Below are 13419 nucleotides of genomic sequence, written 5' to 3'. Positions count from 1 at the left end.
TGCATTGGTGATATGGCACAGTCTCAATGGCAAAGGCATTTCCTTATTTGCATGGGGCCACCCCCAATGCAAATGTGGAAGCACCCCCTTACCATTATACAGATATGAAATGCGTCACTGCAAAATTGTTATTACATAAGCAGCTGTGCGTGCATTTACGTCCGTTCTGTAACAGTTAAGTGCCAAAAAGCTAGTGCAACCGCCTGCTGCAAGCCGCTGCTCTCAAGGCCACTTCTTTGGTCTGCCCCATAACAACGAGCCACAGTGATTCTAGGAAGCTGGCTGATCAGAGCTGGAGAGTCAAAGGTCAGTGATGTACTCTCTACAAATAGATATGGACTTTTTGGATAAGACTGGCCTTATCTGATACAGCAAAGGACTTAGCATTTGTGCGAGGGAGGAGATATGATATGACAAACTGAATTCCATTTTTGTGACACAGATGGACACAGTTAGACAGGTGTGTGCTTTTCTAGTGCTCAAGAAAATTAAAGCAACCTACAGAAATGTTGATGTCAAATGTTTGTATTTATCGGTAACTGGCATGTGTTTTTCCCCAGCCTTTGAGGAATGAATCCCCCATTTTCTAAATGCCAGTCCACTTCTGGCAGTTGCTTCTAAGCAATAAAATATGGGAGAAGGCATTTATTTTATTGATTTTTTTTATTTGGGGTTATTTATATAGCTCAGCTCTAATCCCTGGTGAGAGCAGAGAGCTTTATGTAAATCTGAGGGTTACATGATGTGAGTGCTGGTTACACAGTCATAGGTGTATGTTTACATGCATGGGGGCTGGATTACTAGGGTGGGAATTATTCAGATAACAGGGGTGAGGGGCTCAATGTACAAAGGTATTTTCAAGTCACAAAGCCTAGGAATTGCAAAAGCGTATGGTTTAGAATCGTTAAGTACCGTTTTGAAATGCAAAAAAACTACTTTTGGGAGTTGGAAATGTTTTTTCTGACTTTCTAAAGGGGTTTTGTAGCTCTTTCCTAATCTCAAATAGTCATGATAAGGGCATTTTACTTCCATTTGAAAATTGACCAACTTCTGCTTTGGGATTCATGGTGGACATCTAGGAGGGGCCAATGTTGCTCCATCCAATGTTTTTCAGCATGCCGACATTTTTATTTAAAAATATGTAGTTGCTGGAGCACTAAAACTTTTTACTTTAGTTTGACTCCTAGAAGATGAATCTATTTTATAGGATGGGTAGGTGTCCCTCTAGATCTGGGTATAGAATTCAATGAACTGCGATCACTGTATTTTTCTTGGAATCGTTGCCTACTACGGCAATTGTGGATAATATTTGCACATGCATAAATGGATGAATATTTTCAGAAAAGGAAAGAGTAAGCGTGATTTATGGTCAACTAATGGTTCAAAAGAAGTTCTTTTAAACAACAAAAAAACCAAAACGGAAGCCATTTGACTCCAATCCCACAAGGCAGCGCCGTAAGAGATATTTTTATGAACGCAGACCCAGTACATGTGACGGACACAGGCGGCTTTACAAAACAGGTTGCCGTTCTGATGAAGTGAATGCAGGTCTGCTGTCCTCCCGGACGCCATCCCTGTGTTAACAGTCATTCATAGAGCGTCGCAAAATGAATCCTACCTCTACCAAATGCATCCTACCTCTACCGCTTGTATGTCCCAATATCAATTACACAAACATTGCTGTGAAAAAAATATTTTGGAAAACATTTCAAAAACCAGAATACTGTGAAATTAAGACTCTATTGCTAAGTCTAGACTTAGTATTCTTAATTCCACATACGTACGTTTAAGATATATATATGCTAAGGATACCTAGAAGTAGAGTTATTTATAGAAGCTTATACTTACCTGCAAATACTGACCTTCATAATTGTCTCATCATAATATTTCTGCACACCATAATGTAAGACTCGTTATTCTGGTATCATGCTCCTCACTCATTTATGTGAGGAAGGAGGTTTTGTGATGCTCAGTGAATATAAATTGTGCAATGCACCTGATTAGTAAGTATGCTAATCACATTACAAAATGAAGGGCAGTTACAAACCAATGGGTGTACTATTTGCACACCGTGGTGGCAAACGACCCTTAGCCTGACGAGGAGGGGTTTGTACCATTCTCAAGTAGGTGGAGGTTGCTGGGTGCAGCCATTTTTTTTCTTGTTTATTCCTTTCTTGTTTTGAGGGTTTTTATGAAGAGATGGTCAGTGATAAAAGTGTGGCGATCACAGCCAGTGAAGTATAGCTAGCCATTCTAGGTAGGTGGGTTTATAGTGTACGGCTCCGTTTTCAAGTGAACTAGGTTGGGGAGCTTCTGCAGGTTAGCAACGGTGGTAGGAGTGTGGTTGGATTTACACTCTTCAGGGAGCTGGGTGTAGGCACCTGTGAGTGCGATGAGGGTAGTGTTGGTAATGCCAGTGAGCAGGGTGTTTTCTTTGTCAATGTGAGATAGAACATGTGCTTTTATGATTATGAGAAAGATTAAGGGTAAAATATGTTATATTTTACAAAAGAATGACGCTGTACTAGGCTGTTTGGGACTTTTTGTTGGCGTGGTCTTTGAAGACTGCTTCGGTGAAGGCAGAGGAAAAGGAACCATTCAGATCTATTGTGTTTGACCACTGATGGATTTGAAGCTATAGTTTCCTTTCTTTAATTAAACAGAACCATTACACGTTGTATTATAAGTGAGGCCTTGAGTCTATGGAAGGCGATCTGGGACACCTATTCTTATAGTGAATCACCACACTTACTACATTCTACTAACCTATGAACCCTGAAAAAAGATTGCATTTTTAAGGTATCTGACAAACTCACCAAGCCTGAGGACAACCATTTCTCAGCCAAATTACTTCTCTCTTCGTCCAGATCAACAATTTACTGCCAAACAGCAGCCCTGGAGTGAATGGTGGAGAGCCTGATGGAAATGAATTGGTGGTGAAAATTCTTGAGTTGTTGTCAATTAAGGTAAAACCATCCCTGCAGCTGGGACTCGACAGGGAGGGTCTGTCTCATCTTGGAGAGAGCGGATGGAGTGGGTGTAGTTTCTCGGCTATCTTTTCAAATGTGATTGTTGTACAGTAGTGCTGGAGCTTATTGGCCAGCCACTGTAAGTCAGTGTTAGGAGCACTTGACAGATACTAATCACAGTTAAAGACCAAAGTTAGAACCTGGGGGATACGCACGAGCTTCTCAGCTGTACGGACCATGGAAAACTAGATAGGATGGCCGTCCTTGTCTCCATCTGTGTCTTGGTATCTACATAATGCTGAGTCCCAAAGCTACTGGAGCCTGTACCTTTAGCTAACAGACTCAACAGATTTGCTTGCAAACGTAAAACCACCATTGTAATTCACAAGCTCCTAAAAGGGTGTACTTACATAAATATTGAAATAAGCATGTATAAAGGGTGAGGTGCAGGGTGGCCAGGGGCTTGCACGAGGTACCAAGTGCAGAGAGGCCCCGCAGAGTTTGGAAGCACCCACAAGGGCATTGACAAACTCCTCTCTGACCCATTCCAATCTTTGAAAGAGTTGGGGTGACTTCTGTCCTTTGGATGAGTGGGAAACTCTTTCAATGGGGGAAATTAGAGAGAAACGCTCCAGTAATGGAAGGGGCATTGACACCAAACGACCACTGCAGAATGGTTCACTTGCAACACTGGAGAAACAAAAGGCAAACTAAGGAACTAGCAATTAGAGGAACAACACAATTAGAGACAATGTTTTACAATAAAAGAAACAAGGAAAGGGACATTACACTTCTGTCTACATATGAATACTAAACAATCAGAAAAACAACATGCATACTCTGTTATCTAGGAAAGAAATCTGAAATGCAGCACTATCAGGAAGGCTGTGGGGCAATATATGGGTCTTAGCTTCTAAGTTGTCTATGTGCATGCAGCACAAGGAAAACTAATATAAAATCCCAACAGGGAGAAATGTCACTCCTATGCGATTAACAGCAGCCGATGGCAGTTCAGACTTGCGTTGGAAAGGTGATGAACAAGATTCCACGTTTCATATGCGGTGGTCCTGTGCACACATTCAAAGATACTGGGAAAGGTATCAACAATCATTGGATACATTACAAGGGTCCACCTTCTCCTTGAACCCAGAGCACTACTGTTGAGAGATCTAGGTGAACAGTCTACACGCCCCCTCACGATGCCAATCGGTTATCAATAGATCAATTTCGGAAGCAACGGTTGACGCCACCTGTTGCTATATAGTAGGCAAGGATATGGAATATATATGCAATACAAAAGCTGCCAGCCACAATCAAGCGAAAGGCCCACAAATGTGTCACATATGTTTGCAATTTAAAATGCATATGGAACAAGAGGTGGTCCACTGGTATGTTCAACACTCGACAAAATTTGAAATATCTTCTACTTCTAAAAGCATGTGAGATCTATATACTATGAGCACACTCCCTAGATTTAAAAACTTTAACGACCATTTGTAAAAAATCGATGTGCATCTTTCAATACATTCAGACTGCATATTAGATAACTGCCAAATATTGTAAAATGTGGATCTTCTTACGTTTTTGGGAACAAAATTTAATCAAAGTTGGTAAAGAAAAGCAAAAATGGTAGGCGTCTAGATAATGGGTTTGTCCAAGGAATAAATGTGTCTCTTACAGAGAATCAATACTTTCTCGCACATCAGAAGCCATTCCCTCATTCACTATGTACAATTGCACAGGTAGAAATACCTCTGCATGTGAGCAAATGGAAATCTTCAAACATTTTCCAAGTTACACTTTGAAACCTGAGGCTGTAGCAGATTTGCAGGCATGCCCTTCTAAATCTCAAAGATATAACAAACGGTTAGAAATCTGGACCCACGCAAGTTCGGAATCCTGTGGATGCAGATTTTTAAACTTATTCTGCAAATCGGACCAGTCATTTATGGTGATTTACCCTTGTACAGTTACTAAACTATGCCGAGGTTGATCCATAAATAGGTGAGTCGTGTTCTTGTCCACTGGTCTTAACTATTGTTCACTTCAGGGGCATTAAATGCATATAATAACCAGACTCATGCATCTCCCTTCACCTGTGGGTGGACTATTCTCAGGCAATGATGATCAAAAAATATGGACTGGATGAAAGATCTTGTATGTTTTCCCAAGCAAAATCAGGGTGGAGTCTACGTACCTGGAGCACCAGCGGCGCAAGAGGGCCGCGTCCGTCCTGGGTCCCAGCTTTACTCAGGCTTTGGTGAATTTGTGAAGTAGACACCTGAGTGTACGCTTTTGTGTCCTGTTACCATCATTTCGCATCATTTTGTGTTACGCCAATGGCCTAACCATTGTACAAGAGGGTTTCCTAATAGTGCAATGGCACCCTAACTGATTTTACTACCATTTGAACACTGGAAGCCATACCCCTAATTTCGAAGTCACCTAACTGAGTCAAATGTTGATAGGATCATGTATGTGTTTTTCTTTTCCAACGACTAGGTCTTTCTTCTCTGCGTGTGACTGGGTTTAGTTGTGTGCTGACCCTCATCGTTTCTGAAGAATGACATGACTTTAAGAGGAATAAAATAGAGAGCCAGTAAAAAGGAAAATGTGTCAGCAGTTCGCTTTTGTTCCTGCAAACTAATGAAAAAAACATTCCTCCACTCATATTCGTTGCTGGGTAAATTAAAGGTGGCATGGGTATTTTTTTCTGTTCAAAAAAACAGGAAATCCGACCATCTGCTCTAAATTGGGTGGGCGGTCTGATGCCCCTACTCTGTTGGCCTCTATTCGATCGAGCATCGGAGCAAGTCTTTGAGAGTGGGGGTGCTGCTGTCATAACACTGACAGTCCACCTGACTTATAATTGAGCGGGTGGAGCAAGAGACCGCGGGTGGACGAGGTGGAGCAAGAGACCGCGGGTGGACGAGATGGAGCAAGAGACCGCGGGTGGACGAGGTACGCTTTTGCGTTTGTGATGGAGCAGGTTGTCCTCCAAACTCTAGATTATGCCCTCACTATATACCTGGCAATGCTTTGCAATATAAAAAAGCTGGAAGGAAGGGGCCCAGTCCTGCAGTGGGATCAAGCCAGGGTGGCAGCAGAACCACTTTCCTTTTGTCATGGCAGCACTGCAGTCCTCCTTCTCCTGCTCCTGTGTGACCTATGCTGGGACATCTGGGAGAAGAGAACAGAGCTCGTGCAGCCAGCAGCGGCCATTGGGTTTCCCCGTTGCTAAAGCCCCTGCAGCCTGATGCCACCTGTGGGTTGTGATGGCACATCCGACTGTCCGACTGCACGGACTTACAAAGTTGACTTATGCTACCCTCAGAGAATTTTGGAAAACTTTGCATTTCTTCATGAGGTATGAAATTCTCTGAATTCACCCGTAAATTACTGCCACATAGAAATCTGATTCATGTGCTCTCAAGAACACATCTTGGTTGGATAACGGGTTTCATAAATTGCAACATTATTAATGAATGTGCTATGCTCCGTCGTGTCATGTCAAGCCGCTGCGGTGCATTTTCTTAGATGCCATATTTAGTTGAGTTATGTTACTTTTGTTATCATATGCCACATCGTTTTGCATCCGATGTTTTCTATGTAATTTATGAGTAGATGTCAGTCACTGAACTGAACTAAGGGTTGTGGGGGTGGGGGGGGGGGGGTTAAGAAGTTGTTGAAGAAGTGAATCAGGTTCTAAGTGGCATAAATTGGAAAATGGGCCCCTCTGCGGAATGGGCTGAGGGGCTCGTGTCTCCCATATCTCACAGAGATTCATTGGCCTTGGAATAAATGCGGACCCTTTCAGGGTTGTGGGGACCCTAGAGAGTTGCAACCTCCCACCCACCCACCCCCCACACACAAACACACACAGCTGTGCCCCTGGGGCTGCAGGGACCTGTCTCATGTCCATGGTTGTGATATTCCTAAGAGCATTCAATGGAGTGCGGCCTAGACCCCGAAGCCCTGGGGTTGCCACTAGCAATCTGTGTCTGGGAATACTGAGTTTCTGACGAGGGCTGGGGTGTGGGGTCACTCGGGAGGCTTGCAGGGCGAGAGCGGAGATGGAAGGGCCCAGTTTGGTATCTGAAGATAAACTACAGTACAGTAGAATGAATGGTGCGCTGAGGCGTCCAGAGCCCCTGGAGGTGGCATCTGAGGATGGCCGTAACTACGTCACACGATGTGGGCAGGGTTGGATTGGGATCAAAAACAGGCTTGGGAAGCCTAAAAACAGGTGGTCACATTTGCGGCTTGCGCTTTTTCACAAAACACTACTTCAGTGATTTAAGTATCATGAAAAGAAGGGAGGGGGAGAGTTCTCTAAAGAGGCATGTTTTCTTAACTACGCTGCTGAGAAATTAAAAGATTGGTGCCAGGACTCTTTTTGCACGGATTCGTTCACAGTTGTGAACCGCACCTGAATATTAGTTAGGCCGCTTTGGCTCTGGCCCCCTGCCCCATCTGCATACATCAGTGGGCCGGCACAGACTGGGAGTGACACCTCCGCCCCGTTGGTAAGCGGGAGGTAATAGAGGCACCAACTGGGCCACTGGTGGCATCTGAACAGCTCAGACACTGCCCAATTCGGACAGCACACTGGCCAAAAAAGCGACCCACAGCTGCAAGTCAGATCAAGTGGGCGCGTGAGTGGCAAGGCGCTGCCAAAGCACAGCTTCACAGAAGGAGCGCCTCAAAGTGCTGCCCCGGGTAACAAGAGTGGTCAGCGCGCGGGAGCGGAGTCAGGACTAGATTTCAAAACAGAACGTGCCCTAATTCCCTCATACATTGCTGCAGGTGTTTCAACCTTTGAAATAAGTGTTTGTAGGCAACCGAATGTTTACTCATAAGCCAGCAAGCGAATGCTAGCCTTGACTGAAAGTGGTCTTCGCACATCAGCCTCTAAGACGGTCTCCCTTACAGACATTCTCACGTTACTTCGAAAAGCGATCCATTCCTAAATTATGGCCGGGGAAGGCGATCCGGGCAGACACCTTGTATGCTATTTACGAACCGAGCCGATGCACAGAGCGTCATGGATGTAGCTTCAGGGGTGTTTGGGGCGCCCCCCCCCTCCCCCCAACTCTCCCAATACACGTGTTTTCTGGTAAATAGATGGGTACAGAGGCTTTCCGTCGGGTTTTGTTCGGTGTCTGTCGAAATTCACCAGGAATGTTTATATACACACAAGCAAATATGCACACGCACATTCTCCCACTCTATTTTGAAAATCTTTAAAAGTGTTGGTTATTTTACAAAATAACGTGTTTTCTCTCACTTAGCACCCTACTATTCCACATTCGTCTCCATTTCCACCGCACTTTTAGCCCCTCTCATGCGCCATGCTTGTCCTATAATGCATTTTAACATCATAAACCAGCGTGATTGTTGAGAAATCGGAATCTACCCCCCCTTACTGACCAAGCTACGCCCCTGAGAGGTGTATTCAGTTCAATGCACAGTTTTTGTGTTTATTTCCTTGTGTTTCTTAACCCGTTACAATTTTAAAAACACATGTTGGCAAACGTAGCACTGCGCTTGCACATGTCCCCACATCATGGGTCTCCTGCAGCCCTTTAAACTTTTACCCCAAAATCAAGGGACTGGCAGAACATGCGAGTACGAACGTCCCACTGGCTTCACGCAACTGCCATGTAATGAAGCCGCGGCGCTTTGAATAGTATTGTGGCAGCGGGACGTCTCCAAGGGACGCTCGACAATCACAGCCATGCCCCGCCTTGAATCTTATCAAATAAACATATTTTGATGCCAGATGAATAAACAGCCAAAACAAAGAATGATTGTTGATAAACTCAGCAGACACATGTGTTCCACCCCAAAGGAGGGCAGCATTGCGGAGAAACGAGGACATTAGCCATTTTTCAGTATTTCACTATCTGGGAGTGGGAGCAGTAGATACACTGATACACACAAGTGCACACGCGTGTGCATGACAACGGGCTCACATGACCATCGCGCGCTCAGCACACTCATGGACGCACTGACCATCTCACATGCTACCAGTTTACCTCGGCCCATAAACGAACCGTCCAATAGTCTCTGCAGGTGAGGTTGCATCATTTTGATACGTAATCAGCACTTGATTTCTCAGCAGAGTTTGGCGTTGGCAGTGGGTGCAAACTGGACACCTGCCCACAATTTTGGACTGGAGCCAGATGTATTGATGCCTCCGTCCCTACGTTACATGCAAGTAACATCATTAATCTCGCCTGCCCCCACCACCGGCAGACGGGTGTCAAGGAGTTGCGTGTACCTCAGAATAGCTTAGTGTTGCGGTCAGAGGTGCTACAAGAAAAGACTGCCACAGACCAAAAACGATCATGTCCTGTATGACCATCGAGCAAGTACACGCAGTCCCACCTACCACAACGTCGGTGTCTATAAAACGCGCAATCCGAACGCAATGTCGGTTCTCTGAGGTGTACTATTCTCAGATTTCTAAAAAAACGTTATTATTCGACATTAAAAGTTTCCAGCACCACAGCGTTGCTATAACACTGGTCTGGACCAAAGACCAGGGGCGTAGCTATCATTAGTGTAGCAGGTGCAGCGGAACCGGGTCACAGAGCCCCGAGGGGCGCATTGCACTCTGCCAATGCTGCATTTTTTGACGCCAACAGAAGTCAAAGGGGCCAGTTTCCTCGCTTGCACCAGGGCTCATGGCCTCTTTGCTTTAGTTCTGTCAGGAACCCCACTATTTCATAGCAAACTAACTGCATGCAAATGTTCACGGGTTGTTAGTGTAAACCCAATACTCTTTTTTGCATTCTCATCAGATTTTCCTAGCCTCCATTTTCGCACATCTCACTAAAATTCCCTCACGGAGTTGGGTAACGGTTTGCCAAGAACGAAACCGCATCGAATGCGGGTGAACAGCCAACAGGTGAACGGACGCTCGTCGCCGAGTCCTACCTCCAGGGAGCTCCGCGGGCCCGCAGGTGGCCCGCAGCACGTCCACGTCGTCCACGTAGATCTTCTTGTAGCAGAACTTCCAGAGCCCGAAGTGAGCGGCCTCGCAGGTCAGGCTCTGGTTCTGCTTGAAGGTGTTCATCTCCACCCAGAACTCGGTGCCCACGGCCAGCACGGTCAAAGTCACTCCCGCGATGGCCACGAAAAAGGCCAACTTTATCTTGCCCTCCTGGGCGTCGCTCATGCCCTGCCCCCGGTTCCCTCGGCCCCGGGCCCCCAGCCGTTGTTCCTCCTCCTGCATGAAAAAGTTGGACCACATCCTTGCTTCTGAAGGGTTCGCCACGTTTGGAGCTGAGTGGGGTCCTAGACAGGTGCACGGCGCTTCCGGTGGTTGTTCTACTTCCGCCGCTGGCGACGTAGGCTGCTGTGTTTGGACTTGAGGTATTTATATCATGTATTAGCTAGTGTTCTTCTGTACCTTTTGTAGGGCAGGGAAGCGCGGCACAAGCACCGGAGGGGTAGCGAGCTCGGTCCTGATAGTTCTGTATGCACACACGCGGGCACACACTCTGCCTGGAAATAATTTTTGCACCTGTTGCATTCATCAGATTGCCAAGGCGAGTGGGTTATTTTAAGTCTCCCTTAAAGGCGCGTGCCTAGTTAGCAGAGCACACAGTGCAGACCACAGGATGGGAGAAAGGGAAAGGCAGCACGCCCGGGCACTGTCCACGATCGCCTCAAAAATCTGTTTAAGTATAAGAAGATGGAGAGTATCTCAGACATATTGTCCATTGCTTCCTGCTATATTGGTAGTTGGGATAGAGGCAACAGGATGTTTTAAGGACAGAGCATATGGCGTCCTTTAGTGACACCTGCCGAGCAAGTCTGGAATTACATTAGGTGGGCTCTTGGCATAACCCACAGTGACTCCTGCTGGTAGTGACAGAGATAAGGGGGGCCGCTAAGAATGTAACTGAGTTCCGTGGCAGCGGACAGAGATGTACGACATTGACTCTTACTTAAGATCTGGAGCTGGGAATCTGCGTTTAGTGTATAAGTCAACCCTAACCGTCTCTTAAAACAATGTTGTTGGAAGAGTGTGCGAACAGAGTTGAAAAGTTCAGCTTTATAGAGATTTTCCATTATAATCATTTTTTTTCTTGTGGGAACATTTAACAAATTTTGCAAGCGATGCGAAGTATACATTTTGCCAACTTTGATCAACTTACTGGGTGAATTTCAGATTTTACCTTTGCTCCTCCAAAACTATATCAATTATGGTAATTTCTACATATAGCAAACGTTTGGTAAAGTTGTCAAGCTTCACAAGATTGGTGAGAAGAAGTAAAACTCGTCCCATTGTTAAGACAGCCGATGTGTTTCGTCCTTATCAAAAGGACTTCTTCAGGGCGAGATTAGTCTTTTATGCTGTTAACATTGGAAAATAAACCGCATGATAAGCCAAATGTAGAGTGAACAGTTGCTTCCATCCTAAATGTATTAAGTTTAAGATTTAGTTAGCACTTTAATCTGAAAGAAGAAGGATGAATGGGTATATGATAACTCCCAATCAAAGCAATCAAAGGTCCCAGGTCAGGGAACTAGGTGATATACGACAATAATTGCACAATTGCAACAGCCGGCTAGAATCAGTCGGAGTATTCCTCATCAGTGAAAAACCTGAAGAAGTCCTTTTGATATGGACGAAACGCGTCAGCTGTGTCTTGATCATCCTGATCATGTTTAAAAAAAAACTTCATTGAAATAAAAGAAGAACTTTGGAAGAATATTTTTGGACGTGGATTCTATAAAATTCTCTGTCTAAACTCTTTTGTGGTGCACCTGTGCTGTTTTTTTTTTTAAATTGTCATATTCCTGTAGTGGAATTACACTGTGACAGTGGGTGTTTGTCAGTGTGCACACACGTTTCTGGGTAGTTCCAGATCATATCTATATAAGTTAGGGATAACAAGTTAGGTGCTGAGGCCTATAGGGTTCCACTGTCCAGCATCTCTTGATTACTTAAAAGTAGACAACATTTTAAATTCAGCAAGGGGTCATGTGTGTAGATCCTTCAAGGTTTTCCTATAAAAAGTAAGACATGAAATAAAAAAAAAATGAAATTGAGTTGAAAAAATCCAGCCATTTGTGTCTATATTTTCAACTGTAACTTTTTCTAACTATGGCATATTTTTAAAAGCAATATATTGTTACGTCCTCTGAACCCTTCTGGTTGCTGGGATGTATAGGGCTTACAGGTTCTCCAAGAACCAGAGGAACCCAAAGCCAATAACTGAGCTGCACCTTGCAGTGGTTTTTCATTGTATACCGGGTGTACAGCAATTCATTTGGTAAAATATACCAAGTGGAAAATAGGTATCAAGGAAATCTATGTATTTCCAGAATGGGCACAAGATATGGAGTTTATTTAAGTTACTCAACCTGCAGGTTTAGTAACATTTTTATGATTTTTCGAGGCCTGAGGAAGATGGAGCCAGGGGCAGGGGACTTCCAACCCTGAGCTTGCCATGGGCCCAGTCAAAGTTCATGAACCCAACCACACAGCGGAGGCCTCCTCAGGCCCACGGGACCCCCCATCCTTTTTTCAGCCGGCAGGCTAGAGGACGGAGCATAGCACCAGAGTGCTCACCCCATACATGGCCCAGAGTGGGCCCCAGGATCCTGTTCAGAGCCTCTGAACCCAGCCACGCAGGGGAAGCCTCTCCGGGTGCTACGGGCCAGTCCTGGGCCTGCTGGTTCCCTCACCAATGCGTAGCCCCTTCCTGCATGCTCTGTGTGCTTCGGAAACCCTGGCCAGGGGCATGGTCAGGTGTTTCCATCTAAGCAGCAAAGAGCCACCAAATGGGTTCCAAATTTGTCAGATTGACCGGAGTCTGGTCGGGACCATCCTCGAGCATACAACCCTATCCGGGACTGCAAAGTCCTTCCCAGTGCACTTTGTGGCGATTGGGGACGCCACATGGAGCCCGGCCCAGCCGGGACTTTGACCAAGGCTGTGGCTGGAAAAGGGTGGAGAGGACCTTCCTGGGCCTGCTGCTTCCCCTTTGCCAGGCCCCACTCGTTCTCAGGCAAATAATAAGCCTTGTGGCAGGCATGCCGATGGTACCTACTGGGTGGCACAGAATATCGACCATCACTACTATTCTAGACTGGGTCCAGGCATCTGCAAAGGGCTTCTCAGACCTCTTCTGGACTTGTGTTCCAGCTTGGTGCCATGCTGGGCCTTCATGCACGGCTGGTCTAGCCGATAGACCCAAACCCAGAGGCGGAGCGACAGAGGCCTCCATGGTCTGCAGCCACCTTGCCGTGGGTAGTGATTACCTTCACCATAGAGTGGGCTCAGGGTGCTTCCGTGGGTGGGTGCCTTCCACCTTCCTGGGCCTGGGGAGCCAAGGAGGGTTTAGCTCGGCCTACCCCACACCCTCTCCCCATGGGCTTGCCTGGGAAGTGCATTTTCCTTGACTATTAAGTTCCCACGAAGTGGGGGCTT

The 13419-nt window shown here is 45.7% G+C and overlaps 1 protein-coding gene across 1 annotated transcript in view; it reads right to left on the bottom strand.

Annotated features, from left to right (window-relative positions):
- CACNG6 (calcium voltage-gated channel auxiliary subunit gamma 6) overlaps positions 1 to 10632 on the bottom strand; it is a 390882-nt gene extending 380250 nt beyond the window's left edge. The window contains exon 1 of the mRNA XM_085616484.1: positions 9912 to 10632. Within this exon, the coding sequence (XP_085472610.1) occupies positions 9912 to 10227 (316 nt within the window). The 5' untranslated portion in view covers positions 10228 to 10632. The remainder of the gene's footprint in view (positions 1 to 9911) is intronic.
- Between the last annotated feature and the right edge of the window lie 2787 nt (positions 10633 to 13419).

The sequence above is a fragment of the Triturus cristatus genome, chromosome 7, assembly GCF_964204655.1.
Source record: "Triturus cristatus chromosome 7, aTriCri1.1, whole genome shotgun sequence".
Taxonomy (NCBI): Eukaryota; Metazoa; Chordata; class Amphibia; order Caudata; family Salamandridae; genus Triturus; species Triturus cristatus.
The sequence above is the reverse complement of the archived record's forward strand: the minus strand, read 5'-3'. Positions and strand labels throughout refer to the sequence as shown.